This window comes from Populus euphratica, unplaced genomic scaffold (genome assembly GCF_000495115.2).
Source record: "Populus euphratica unplaced genomic scaffold, PopEup_1.0 scaffold32.1, whole genome shotgun sequence".
Lineage (NCBI taxonomy): Eukaryota > Viridiplantae > Streptophyta > Magnoliopsida > Malpighiales > Salicaceae > Populus > Populus euphratica.
In genome coordinates, this window is record NW_011499861.1 from 1,827,259 (window position 1) to 1,841,055 (window position 13,797).

Below are 13,797 nucleotides of genomic sequence, written 5' to 3' on the forward strand. Positions count from 1 at the left end.
AATAAAAATAAAATGAACCTGTTTTTTTGTTTTTTCTGTCATGAAATGATAAAGATTTCCTTTAAAATTTTCAGTAAAGACAAATTTAATTTATAGTTGTCTTCATTCTTCTAACAAAATAAATTTATGCTATTTTTTTAATATTTTTTTATCCTGTGACATTAACAAAATATAATATTAAAGATTAATATTATTTATTATGAATTATTTTTTTAAATAATTTCAATCACGAGACGAAAATGTTAATAGGATTTACTAAGTTGGATTTGCCTAATCATTAACATTATTGGCATGGATGGATATCACCGGGTGAATAGTATTATTTCTTGTTTTCTAGAAGGTATTTAAGAGTATAGTAGGTATTATTTTTTATTTAAAAATATATTAAAATAATATATATTTTTTTATTTTTTAAAATTAGTACATTAAAATAATTTAAAAATACTAAAAAATTAATGAAAAATAAAAAGATAAAATTTAATAAAAAATAAGTCACACCGCACCAGAAATAGGTTCACGTGTCCTCATTTATGATTTATCTACGCAAAACATAATAACCACCTTGTGTTATTTTTATTCTTACTATCATATAGTAACATCGAGCGGAACGGACTGACCGCGTAACTTTTCAGACAATTGTATGAACGGTCAGTAACCATTTACCACAAATGGAGGTCACGTGATTGGGCCCCTTAAGAACACACTAACATCTCGTGTGTAGTCTAACTCGGCCAACTTTCGGCACGTGCTACTCGTGTCTCCCGCACCCCCTTTCGAGCTTAACTACACACGCCCCAACCGTGTCAAACCAAAACACACACACACACACACACACACAAAACACGCTCGAGCCTCTCCACACGCGCGAAACCCAAACCCTCGCACGCAAACACACATCTCCACACGCGCCGCCTTACTCTCCATTTCACATTCACCGTCCGCTACGTCCACTCGCCGGGAAAACCTCGAATTTCTCTCTTTCTTGCGGAAATCTGTTTTAATTAGGCTTTGGAGAGTGACCGTGAAACGCACCGGAGGTTCTCCGGTGGTCGGCGAAGTTAGGGTTTCAAGAGAGTAGATGGATCTGTTGTTATGAAGCAGATACAAGGTGAGAAGGTTTGTGAATTTGCTGGCGTGAAAGCTGGAAAAGTAAAATTTGAGTTGGAAATGGAGAAATAGAGGGGAATTTGAAGTGTTAGCACGCAAAAGGTGAAGTTTATGCGGGATTTTTACGCTGAAATGTGCGGAAGACTGTTACAAGAAGGTGATTGTTGAGTTTATTTGTAGTTAAAAACCGCTAATTTTTTATTGAAGTTCTGCTGTTGATTTATAGTGAGACAATTGGTCTGTACTTGTTTGGTTGCCGAGAAAGAAATTAATTTTTTGATTATTCTGTTTTTTATTTCTATTTTTCCCTTGACTCGAAGAAACAAAAACAGTCGTCAAAAAAAAAAAAACATATATTGAAGAACAGAAATGAGAAAACTGACATGTTTATGCCAAATATAGCGTTAAGGATAATGTAGCGGAGGCATTTGTCTTCTTGACTTGTATGCAGTTGAAAACATTATAAAGTTTCAAATAAAGGCTTAAATTGTAAAAGAGAACATTCTTTTTCCTTCTTTGTCTATTATTGATTGAGTAGATTTGGGTCATAACTCTTTAAGTTTTTCATTGTTGCCAGGGAAGTCGAAAATGAGACTAGCACATGTTTTTTTTTTAGTTTACTATCTTCATTATTTGAAAAACGGTAGCTTTTCAGATATATGGATACTCAAAGTGGAAATGATGGCCTGTCACCGTAGAAGTATTCAATGACTAAGTCCTAGACATTTGGTTGTGGAAGAGAGAGAATGGCAACGGATATCCAGAAATTAATGGGAACAAGTGAAGAAGATGATGATGAAGAAATGGACATGGACGTTAAAGAGGAAGATGATGAAGATGAAGAAAATGGAGGGAAGAATATTGCTGCACAGATTATTGCAGGAGGGGGTGGAGGGATGGCATCAAACAATAGTGATAATCAGTTTCAACATCAACAGCAATTTCAAGAGCAGGTTACCACTCCAGCAGGAGGAGCTCGGAGGTCTAGACCGCTTGAAGAAAAGGAGAGGACGAAGCTAAGAGAGCGACACCGGAGGGCAATCACAGCAAGGATCTTGGCTGGATTAAGGAGGCATGGGAATTACAATCTTAGAGTTAGAGCTGATATAAATGATGTAATTGCAGCTTTGGCTAGGGAAGCTGGCTGGGTTGTTCTTCCAGATGGAACTACCTTCCCTTCAAGATCTCAGGTGCTTATCTCTCAAGTATGAAGCCTTTGTTTGATTTGTTATTTAGATGTTAGTGATAACTGATGAGAATGCGCATTAAATTGTTATTACCCATGGGTTTGAAGAGGTTGGGTTGATCATAGTCCCTACTTTTCATTCCTTGATTCTTGCTTCAAATGGATCTTAGTAAAATCTAGAGGGAATGGCTATATGCTTTACTTTTTTGCTGCAGGGCTCAAGGCCTGCGGGTGGCACTTCTGCTGCAGTAACATCATCTTCTTCTCATCTGGTGTCACAACAGACTCCACCGGCTTCCCTTAGAGGAGTCTCTCCTGGTTATCAGACCTCAGTTGAGTACAATACATGCCGTATGAAAGGTGTTTTTATGCCCAACCCCTCACCTTATGATCTATCAGCAAGCACTCAGCCACAGATCCCAGCAGTGGTGGGGGAGGGAGGAGAGCAAACAGAGAGCAGTCTCCATATTGGTGGCTCCATGGACATCATAAATGACAAGCAGGTACTATGGAATTCTTTTGTACTCTATTTGTGCTGAAATATCCATCACTGGATATTCTAGTAAATGTTGTTTTTAAGTTGAATGTTTGTAACCTCCTAGTGAACTTTGAACGCTGAAAAAATTTGTGCTGCTGCTTTTTTTTTTTACTCTACTATATCTTGCACATCACACGTTAGACATAACTAAATTAACCAACCTTTTGATTAGCAGTGGAGTACAATTTTGTACATGTGTAGAACTTGTTTTCAGTCAAGGAATCGAGAGTACAAGTTAATTTTCTTACAAAACTTGGTTCTTTTAGACGAGTTTAATTTCATGCATTTTTCAACTCTCTACTCTCTTTTTTCATAGATTATTGACATACCTCCAATTCCAAAGCTACCAGAGCGGGATTTTGCTGGCACTTCATTCATACCAGTTTATGTGATGTTACCAGTGAGTTAATCAATCCTACTTTTCAAACAGTTAATTTTGGAGATGGGTGCTATCCTATTTTTATTTCCGCTCAGAGTTCAGACTTTTTGTGAAAGATACAATATTTTCGTTGATATGTTGTTCTCAATCTAACCTTGATGCCAAATGTGAGATCTATGCAGTTCTAATCATATTCTTTTTTGTGTGCCATAATTTGTTGGTGTTAGTTGGGTGTCATAAATATGAAATGTGAGCTGGTTGATCCAGATGACCTACTGAAGCAGCTCAAGGTCTTGAAATCTGCCAATGTTGATGGCATTATGGTGGACTGCTGGTGGGGCATAGTAGAGGCTCACACCCCTCAGGAGTATAACTGGAGTGGGTATGGTAGGCTCTTCCAGATGGTGCGTGAACTTAAGCTTAAGTTACAGGTGAGTGCCTTTTGAAACTTGTTATCCTGTATCGTAGCTCATGCCCTCCCTCATTCTGGACATAAAATTAATGCTAATCGTTGGTTTTTCTTAGCAACCTCCCTTTCTATGGTACACCACTTCATAGATTGTTTATGAATGCATCCATACATGTGGATGTTGGTGAGGTTGATACAATGCCCTGGATTCTGCAATATTATGAAATCATATATTTTTCAAGTGTGTGGGAAACTGAGCAAGTTGTTGCTGTTGATCATACTATCAATGATATGAGCTTGTGTGACTAAGCATGTTGATGGATCATAGCTGGGAGATTATTCACAGATCAAATTTAAGGACCTTACTATGATGATTTTGATAGGAGCCAATTTCATTAAATGGCAAACAATATCTTTGGGCTAATGAATGGGCGATGGTTGGGGAACTTGGATGCACAAGACTGAAGTTTTTGAAACTGTCATGAAGCCAGGCACTAATGAAGGTGTGGTCAAGTACACATCCATGTGTTTCAGTGGCTTCCTGTCTATGAAGGGAGATGGTTGATCATTTAGGTTTGAGATTGCAAATCCCCACAGCTTGGGTGCTGATATTGGCTGTGGAGTATTTCATTCTCTTTATTATTGTTCTCTATTTTTTTTTAATGTTATGATAAAACAATAATTCCGAGGACAGCCAAATTTATTAACAGGTTATATTTAACTCTTACAATTCTAAGAAGTATTGAAATGTTTGTTACGAGTGTATCTCCATCTAAACATATCATAGCAACTCATTGCTGATTGTGCTGTAGTAGCTTGTCTCAACACTCTTGAAGATTCCTTCTGGATGAGGTCAACTTGTTTTACTGATTTTTTACCTCAGGTTGTGATGTCATTTCATGAATGTGGAGGCAATGTTGGTGATGATGTATGTATTCCCCTGCCACACTGGGTGGCAGAAATTGGACGAAGTAATCCTGACATTTTCTTCACTGATAGAGAAGGCAGGCGCAACCCAGAATGTCTTTCATGGGGAATTGACAAAGAACGAGTGTTAAGAGGCCGTACTGCTGTTGAGGTACATCCTCGTGAATATGCTAAATTTTCTTTGCAAGTATCCATGTGAATATCTGCTTCTGTGATAATCATTAAATTTTCTTAGACACTTGCATAAGCTAAATACAAGGATATATTATTCCATTTAATTATATTTTTGAAGTTGCTGTTTTGGTTATGGCTAGCATTTTGAATGTATATGATGCTGAATTCAAAACTGGATTTTATGTGTGTTCCTAATTGCAATGATCAGAACATAGGTGATTTGATCTGTTGCTTTCATGTAATTTGGAAATTTGAGCCGGATTATTTTTTGAGGCTAGTAAATTTGGTGTTTTATCTCTATGGTTAACTAATGTAGGTGTACTTTGACTACATGAGAAGCTTCCGAGCAGAATTTGATGAATTTTTTGCTGATGGTATCATCTCTATGGTTGAAGTTGGACTTGGTCCTTGTGGGGAGCTACGGTACCCATCTTGTCCAGTGAAGCATGGCTGGAGATATCCTGGCATTGGTGAATTTCAGGTAATCTTTTAGCTTTGTAATTAGCGATCTTCTTTCTTACTGATGTAAGCTTTCATCATCCATATTTGCTTGCTACAACTTTACAAGTTACTTTGATCTTTGAGGTTTGCAACACACAAAATCCATACATGCAAACTTGCTGATGGCTTCCAACATTTGCACTCACAATGCTTCTGGCCTTCAGAGTTGCTGCTGAGGCAGCATGCTCCAGCCACTTGTTTTGCCAACACCATGCAGCCTCTCTTCTTTTCTCTTCTTCAAAATGCAAAAACTGAAAATAGAAGTCAATTTACGAAGTCTTTTCAGAGTTAACTTGGACTCAAGTTGATTTTCTGATTTGTATGCCCATTTTGTCGAGGTACTTCAGAGAAGTGGAGTTGGACTTGAATGTTAAGCAGAGTTTATAGATTTTAAGAAACCAGTTAGCTTAAAAATATACTTTGCAATATGACTTGTTCTCAATTTTTCATTTTGTAACTAGTAATGAGAAAACAATAAGTACCATTAGGTAAATTGGTTGCTCCACATTATGTGAATTGATTGCTTGATTCTTTCATCTATTTTCTCAACTTGTCATGTCAATTTATCTTTTAGTATCTCAGCATGGTTAAGAAAAAGGCCCTTATTTGCAGTGTTATGATCAGTATTTGCTGAAAAGCTTAAAGAAGACAGCAGAAGCAAGGAGACATCCTTTCTGGGCTAGGGGACCAGATAATGCTGGTTTCTACAATTCCCAGCCACATGAAACTGGTTTCTTCTGTGATGGAGGGGACTATGATGGGTATTATGGCAGGTTCTTCCTTAATTGGTATACTAGGATCTTAGTTGATCATGGTGATCGGGTACTTTCTTTGGCAAAGTTAGCTTTCGAAGGCACTCAAATTGCTGTGAAGGTGTGTCAGCTTTTCAGAAATTTCTTCTAATTTTGAGGCTTGTTTATCTAAGATTGCTATCTAGAATTGTTTCTGTCTTTCTCTGTTTAACTGCTTTGGTCGTAATTTTAGTTCATGCTCACTTCAAAATGCATTTTGAATTTGAAAACTACGTCTAAAAGTTATTTAAATAGTTATGCTTGATCCACTCTGTTTGCTACATTTTAATTGGCGAGCAGCTATCAGGTATTCATTGGTGGTACAAGACAGCCAGTCATGCTGCTGAATTAACTGCTGGGTTCTACAACCCATGCAATCGTGATGGCTATGCTGCAATTTCAGCAATGCTAAAGAAGCATAAAGCTGCATTAAACTTCTCGTGTTCTGAATTGCGGATGGTAGACCAGCAAGTGGACTTTGCAGAGGCACTTGCAGATCCTGAGGGATTAGTATGGCAAGTAAGAAAGCTACTGCTCAGCTTCAACATCTCCTAAATTGAGCCTTTCATTTTAGAAAAATAGGTTGTCTTTATAAAAGCCTTTTCTTTTGGCCTATTTAAAAATTTTGGAAGAACATAATGCTATATCTTGCTTCAGATACGCTGGTTTGAAAGTGTGTCTATGAGCATTCTAACTGTCTATTTCAGGTGCTGAATGCTGCTTGGGAAGTTGGCATTCCAATTGCTAGCGAGAACGCTCTTCCATGCCATGATAGGGTCACATATAATAAGATTCTGGATAAAGCCAAACCATCGAATGATCCAGATGGAAGGCATTTTTTGTCTTTTACTCACCTCAGGCTCAGCCCACTTCTAATGGAGAGACAAACCTTCATGGAATTTGAACGCTTTGTCAAGAGAATGCATGGTAAAGTACTAGAGCAACATGCAATTATTTTTTAAATTTTGAGTCTTTTTAATGCTATTAATTTTTTCCCAATGACTCATGCTGTCTTCACAATGCTGTAAATTTTAATCCAATTACCCGTGCTAATAAAAAAGAATGAACCCGTTTACCTATTGTGAGCATCTATTTGGTGGGCAGGAAGCTAATAACTGAGGGAAGGGGGTGAAAATAGAGGGTGACTGATTTCTTTATCTAAAGGTTCTGGATGCTTCAATGCTTGCCAGAATCCGAGGAATAACAAATTTGGTGCTACCAGCATGAGTTTCACTGATTTAGGTAATTTGCACCAGTTTTCTGTTTCATAAACCGGGAGATGACTTCAAAAGGTTCCGCCACCAGTGCCCTGTGTGAAGAACAGACAAGTCATAGCCTGCTCTCATTTTCTGGCTAGTAGAACAAAAAAAAAAAAAAAAAAAGGAAAAAAAAGAGGGCTTTATTTTCAGGCACAGCGTTCAAGCTGAATCTGTTAGACGTTGATAAATAACCAGCCCTTCAAGTTACTTGAGGTTTATCTAGTCACATAAAATTCAAAATGAATGTGGCAGGGGGCCATTTGGTTAGCTCGCTGTTGATGATATTTAGCACTGATGGATGCATTTTCAGTCGCGATTCAATCTGAATGTGTTCGATTTCCATTGCAGGGGAGGCAGTTGTCGAACTCAAGGTATAGCAGGAGGAGGAAGGGCATCCAGATTTGAGTAGCATTTGTTTTTCTCCCACATAACAGATGGGGGTTTACCGTAATGTACATCAGTGGAGTAGTAGTTTTTATATGATAACTAGGGAATAGTATCGAAATAGTTCTAACACCTCTGTAAATGAAATCTCAAACTCAAAACAGTCAGGTTCTCCGCTACCGCTAGATTCGAGCTTCCTTTTATGCTTGTGTTGGAAACTTTCTGGATGGACAAAACTGAAACTTCTGGTGTGCAGTTCAGAAGCTTGAAATTATTAATTCATTAGCTGTACATCTCTTTCCTTCTCATTTTCAATCGCATCTTCAATCGCCTTTGTAAGTTTCCCCTCAAGATCCTTCTAGCCAGCTACTTCCAGACCGTCACCTTTGCTGAAGGCCAGGTATCTTTGTAATCTCTAGACGTGCTCGCACAATAGGCTGCCGACAAGTTTCTGTTTACTATGATCTCGCCACGCCTGAAGGTGGGCAACATATTCTTTCCTTGTATATTTTATTACCCGTGGTTTAAGCAGACAATCCCATAGGCCATCAAAATACAATCGAATGAGGAATTGAACCTATTTGGCTGACAAATGAAAGAAAGAAATTTGAAGGTAAATTACAAAGAAGAAGAAAGGATAGTCTAGGTGGAAGACTTCTTGAACACCATTCGACCAGATTCATCCACATCAAAAAGACGCTCTATAAAGTTGTCCCATCGCTCCCTCATTCTCTTAAACGACATCAGCGAACCTGATCCACCTGAGCTGCCAGAACTCTCCCCTTCTTCCACTTCAGCAAAGGTTCCGTAAGAAGGAGAGTAGGATGACTGTGGGATGTCCAGAGCAATAGCTTTCCGAAGTGCTGCCTCGTATTCTTCACTGTGCTCACGTGCAAGAGACTCCTGCCGCTGCATCCGTTGTTGTGCTGGAATTTCCATGATCCGATCTTTCTCCAGCATCAACTGACAGGGAAAACGGTGTTTCAGTTTTGTCAGCAAATGTAGAAGTTAATTCTCAATCCCCGATCATCTAATATAACAAAGTACACAAGAACCACATGACTGACTGTCACTGCCTTTATAATACATAAAAAATGGAGCCACAAGATCCACTTGACTGGCACAGCCTTTATCATAAACAATGGAGCTATAGATATGGCAGGTCTCGGGGATTTCATGAGAAACTTGCCACGGATTGGCCTCTACAAACATTCCAGATGCTGCTATTTTTTGCACTACAGAAGTTGTGAAAAAAGCTGACTAATTTCCCTAGGCTGGACAAACCAAGGTTTTTTTTCTTAAAAATTAAAATGGCTCTACAAGTTTGGTTCATGACTCAAACTAGACCAGTAATGAAAGTAGTCTCAATCCTAGCCCCAACTCACACTATACTTGCCAAGGAAGAAGTTAGGCTTACATCAACAGCCCTTTGAGATTCCCTCTCTAACCAGATAATGGTGTGATCAGAAGTCGCGTTGCATGAAAGAACTATGTGCTCGAAGCGCCTGTCCACAGGGACTGCTGTTCTGACAACTGGAGGAAATCTTCCTATCCTGAAACCAGAGTGTAAAGGTACTGTCATTACAATAAGATAATAGCCAACAATCTAAAACACAGAAATTCTCATAAATAAAGCTCCAGAAATCAAAATTGAGTGGCAACCAGCACATCATGGTGACAACTGACCACTCTTTTGCTCATAAAGTATTCAATGCTAATAATCAGTCACTCTTTGAGCTGCTGTTCCTAGCACATGCATGAAATGCTCCCCTGCATGGGGAAAACACTGGCATCTCAAATGGAAGAGTGCATGCACAGCCCTCAATGAATGTTGGTTTCAGGATTCCATTTTTAATCCACTCTGGCTTTGAGGAAGAGCCTATTAAGTCTGTCTTTGATTGCCCATTAGTATTGCAGGTCAAATTGGTAAGCATAACCCATACCATCATCAAGACTCATTATTTCTATTTTAGCTCTTCCCCCGCCGATTACTCTTATTTCCCAGCAGGTGAATCCTTCTTTGTATCCCCGCATTTTCAAGTTCCTTCAGAAAAGGGCATAAAAACACCTGGCCAGCTACTTTGTTAGGTGCATGTAAAATTGCACCAAAATACAGCTGAATTTACCTGAATGGCTTCCTCTCAACAATATGGTATAGGCGGCCAGGTGCATATAGCCGCCTTGGATCCTTAAGCATCTTCTCCTCGAGAGTGCAAGTATCCTTCAAGCACATTAGGCAAAGCAGGCAAGGCAAACTGTCCAAAACACAAAAAAATCAGCTTACTATCTTGTCTAAAATGAACTCCATGAGAATACATGATCGTTGTAACAAAGACTACATGTGCAAGCATAAGAGTCCATAGATGACTATCAGCGGTTTCCTCAACTAGCCCAATGGAAAAACTCTGTTTAAGTTTATTTGCAAAGATGCACTCCTTGTTTGCGAAAAGCATAATGACCAGTTTGATTTTTTCAAAGGTCTCAAATTTCAACATCTTTTCCATTAGAATATATGCCAGGATACTAGATGCCATAAAAGAAAAAAACAATATAAATAGTTATGAAAAAGGTGAGTAAGACATACTATCTTTTACCAGAAAATTGATTTGTAAACATCTTCCAGAGCAGTAGTTGTCCGAGGTAAGAAATCATCCTGGTTCATTCAGTAACTCATATTAGAACAGAGCACATACCACCATTCCTAGGCACAGAGAAGGAGAAATTGACATACTAGAAGTCTAAAGTATGAAGCTCTTTGCTTGTTCCGTCAAATTCAGAGTTTGGCAGCAGGTTAAAATTGTAATAAAAAAGACAGATTAAAATGTTAATCCTTCACGTAATTAGTTTTCAAACCAACAGGGTTCCTGATTCTCATAATAAGCTGATGTTTCAACATGCTTTGGAAGCCACTTTGACCAGGTCTTATTCATTTCAGTAAAACCAGAAAATGCTCCTACCACCATTCTCATCAAGACCACTCATCATCATCATTTTTGTTGGTGTTTCCAATCGACTGATGAATTCAAGATTTAAACTTCACCACAATCCATTTTGACAAAATTTTAAGCACCTTTACTTGATTTCAAATATAACTGGAAGCACAGGGAAGTCCTACCTGAAGCACGACAGAATTGATAACATCAGCATATCTCACTGCCAAATTCAGTGACACGCATCTAGCAGGAGCCATGGCAAAGCATCTGATCCTCTTCCTCTCAATGGTCCCGAATTTATCCCGATTCTGAACAGCATACATTGCTATCAATGACACTATCCCTGCACCTAACGAATGTCCAGCAAAAGTCAACCTATAATCTGGATTCATCTCAACCAAATCCCTCAAAAGCTCACATTCTGCATCAAAAATCCACTTTGCAGCCTTCAAAAGCCCATTATGCACGTAACCACCATCAAACTTGGTCTGCCCCAATTTATTATCAAGTAAAACTGCATAATCACTTTCCTTTGCCAAATTAAGCCCTCTAATAGCCAACACTATATCAAAATTATCATGATCCAGGTAAATCATATAAGGAGTAGCACATCCCCCAGTTTGTTCATAAGTTCTCTTCACAATTACCCAATCAGGGTTAATACCATAGCCACCTGGCGGTGCCCAAAGTGGGTGCCGAAGATCTTCTTCATAGACTGATAGGATTAGGCGACAAAGACGAGGCACGGGCTCAAATTCTTCAGCTGTGGCTAAGCCCCAGTTCTCACTTTCATAACCAGCGGTGTAAAGGCATTTTTGCCATAGCCAACGAGCACAGCCAAGGCAGTACACACATTCAAGAATTGGAAGGCCACAGAGGATTGACATGGAGGCCTATGATTCAAGCATGATAATATATCCATCAAGAAACATGACTCAAGTGAGACCGACACATCAATGAATACAGGGAACTCAAATTTTTAGGAAAAAAACCCAAGTGGATTTAGAAAACAGTCAGATTATACTTCTTATTGAAAAATCAGTAATCAAAACATCAATATGAAGAAAATATACATACAAGACATATCTCAAAAGCTTAGGAATGAAGTTATTCATCTAAAAAAACTGAGACTATGAGCGACCATCATATATACAACAAACAAACTTTAAAAAAAACATGAACCCTTATAAAAAGAACACTAAAAAAGTGTTAAATACAAAGAATTGGTAGGTGTTAGTGTATCATGAGTTGCAAAGAGTTGGGTTCTTTAGAGATGCTACTTTTGATTGGTAGGTTTAGACCACAAATGAAAGGGAAAGAAATAGTAAAACTAAGAAATAAAACACAGCGATGCAGGTGGAGATATGAGAGAGACCAGACATCTTATTGGATGGTTTACCAGCTAGTCAAACCCATTTCCGTGTAGAGTGAGGTGGCCTTGCAAGAATCTACCCTGTTTAATGCTTTTAGATGCGCAGATTTTATTCAAGTTTCTTTCTTTAATCATTGGAGTCTGTCCGTCTAGCTGTTTGACCTAACGACCGCTGCTCTTACAGCATTGACGGTTAGTGAGGTTCAAGTATTGGGGCAAGTCCTAAAGAAGAGGGCCTGATTGATTTTTTTTGAGAGTTTTTATTTAGAAATATATTAAAATATAATTAATTTTTAATATTAAAACATTAAAAGATCTAATAATATTAAAAATAAATTAATATGAAGTAAAAAATAAAATAAAATATTTTTAAATTTGTTCAAAAATGTTTTAAAATATCAAAACAAACATATCTTAGTCTAGCTAAATATATTTATTGTTTTTAAAATTAATTTGTTTTTTTTATTGAAACAGTAAATCATTCATATTCTAACTAAATGTATTTATTGTTTTGATAATCTTCTCTTGTATTTGGCTCCAAGATTGTATTTGAAAAGCAAATGTGAGAGCAACTGTGAAATACCTTGTTAATTATCATCTGAGAATCTATATACTTGTCTAATCCTTATTTATTTACTATATGTTAATATAGAAGGTAAATAACATAAAGAGCAAGTATTTAATATATCTAATTGATGTAACAATTCCAAATTTCTTCTTTTTTACCAAGTGAAAAACTAGGTTAGGAAGAAATAAATTCAGCTTAATTATTGGTTGTTAAAAGTTGAATTTAATCAAGGCTATATTTAGAATATAATAAATAAAGTAAACTCGGAACATTTTTATTAAAATTTAAATGAGAAATCTGGAATAATCTGAAATTTTAAACAATATAAAATTTATTTTATTTTATATTACTTTAAATAATATAAGGTACTGAATATTCTAGCTAGAATGGAATGAAATTAATAAAATTAATTGAAATTATAATCTTATTATCATCACTATCATGAGGGTTTGAGATTACTGCTTCAAGAGTATATTAAATAATTTATCTAGAAATTAAGCAATACCCTCTCAATTTTGACCTTAGAAAAAAAATTAATTTTGGATTAAAACAGCTACTATTTGTGTGTTTTTTACTTACATTAATAATATTGGATACATACAAGCGGGTTAGATTTCTTATCATAAAAAAAAAAACAAGAAGATAAATTTAATAATTTATATTAAAAAAAGGAAATAAACACAAATTAACCTATTTGAAATTAGACTTTTTTTGTTGTTGCAAGATATGGTTTTAAACCAACCATCATTGTTTTTTTTTTTTTTTTAAAAAAGAAATATTAAAAATCACTATAAATTAACTTATTTGAAAAATCCTGCAAAGAATGTATATAAACTCATCAAGATCCATTGAATATTGTTGCCTTTGCATTTTTTTTTCAATTTTTTTTAAATGAAATCGAAGAGAGATTTAGATAGATAAGAAAGGGCGAATAAATTTTCTTTATTTGGATTGATAGGTTTCTTTTTCTTAAGTCATTGATTAATATACATTAATATCATCAACTCAAATCATCAAATCCAAAAAATCATCAATCTTGTTAGGAAATTAAATGGAAACAATCCCTTCACTAAATAGCCAAATTAATTTAATTATTGTGAATTGTCTTTTGAAAATATTCCCTTCTAACTTATTACCTTAATTATTTAATAGTTAATGCCTTATTAATGTGAGAGGATTAGAAAAAACTTTTTGAGTTGTGAAAATAATGGATTGAAAAGTGATTTTAGGTTTGATTATAAGGTTTTATTTTTCATGATTTTAAAGTGA

The 13,797-nt window shown here is 36.5% G+C and overlaps 2 protein-coding genes across 8 annotated transcripts; one reads left to right on the plus strand and one right to left on the minus strand.

Annotated features, from left to right (window-relative positions):
* The first annotated feature begins 800 nt into the window (after positions 1-800).
* On the plus strand, positions 801-7,946 carry BAM7 (beta-amylase 7). 7 transcript variants are annotated; one of them, XR_842147.1, is made up of 12 exons: positions 802-1,264; positions 1,763-2,297; positions 2,506-2,796; positions 3,148-3,231; positions 3,438-3,641; positions 4,503-4,697; positions 5,037-5,201; positions 5,834-6,094; positions 6,313-6,531; positions 6,720-6,939; positions 7,117-7,254; positions 7,620-7,946. XR_842147.1 is itself a non-coding variant. In XM_011025041.1 (11 exons), the coding sequence occupies exons 2-11, from the start codon at positions 1,854-1,856 to the stop codon at positions 7,646-7,648; spliced, it is 2,112 nt and encodes a 703-aa protein (XP_011023343.1). In that variant the 5' UTR covers positions 802-1,264; positions 1,755-1,853; the 3' UTR covers positions 7,649-7,946. The 7 variants fall into 7 exon arrangements, 6 of the variants coding, with proteins under 6 accessions (XP_011023347.1, XP_011023343.1, XP_011023345.1 ...); XM_011025041.1 differs by lacking the exon at positions 7,117-7,254 and having other exon boundaries at positions 1,755-2,297; XM_011025043.1 differs by lacking the exon at positions 7,117-7,254 and having other exon boundaries at positions 1,763-2,312; positions 2,578-2,796.
* Positions 7,947-8,116: 170 nt separating this feature from the next.
* LOC105124871 (uncharacterized) lies at positions 8,117-11,630 on the minus strand. Its single transcript, XM_011025039.1, has 5 exons — positions 10,771-11,630; positions 10,250-10,308; positions 9,782-9,910; positions 9,073-9,208; positions 8,117-8,618 (listed from the first exon to the last, which is right to left on the minus strand). Exons 1-5 carry the CDS (start codon positions 11,473-11,475, stop codon positions 8,298-8,300), a joined length of 1,350 nt encoding a protein of 449 aa, XP_011023341.1. The 5' UTR covers positions 11,476-11,630; the 3' UTR covers positions 8,117-8,297.
* Between the last annotated feature and the right edge of the window lie 2,167 nt (positions 11,631-13,797).

Excerpts from the sequence above, each read along its gene's own strand:
- BAM7 (XM_011025041.1), top strand. The coding sequence starts at position 1,854 with ATGGCAACGGATATCCAGAAATTAATGGGAACAAGTGAAGAAGATGAT. Across the intron at positions 2,298-2,505 it reads CCTTCCCTTCAAGATCTCAG|CAGGGCTCAAGGCCTGCGGG; the intron begins GTGCTTATCTCT and ends ACTTTTTTGCTG. Across the intron at positions 5,202-5,833 it reads CTGGCATTGGTGAATTTCAG|TGTTATGATCAGTATTTGCT; the intron begins GTAATCTTTTAG and ends CCTTATTTGCAG.
- LOC105124871 (XM_011025039.1), bottom strand. The coding sequence starts at position 11,475 with ATGTCAATCCTCTGTGGCCTTCCAATTCTTGAATGTGTGTACTGCCTT. Across the intron at positions 10,309-10,770 it reads TCAATTCTGTCGTGCTTCAG|GATGATTTCTTACCTCGGAC; the intron begins GTAGGACTTCCC and ends TGAATGAACCAG. Across the intron at positions 8,619-9,072 it reads AATCTCAAAGGGCTGTTGAT|TTGATGCTGGAGAAAGATCG; the intron begins GTAAGCCTAACT and ends TTTCCCTGTCAG.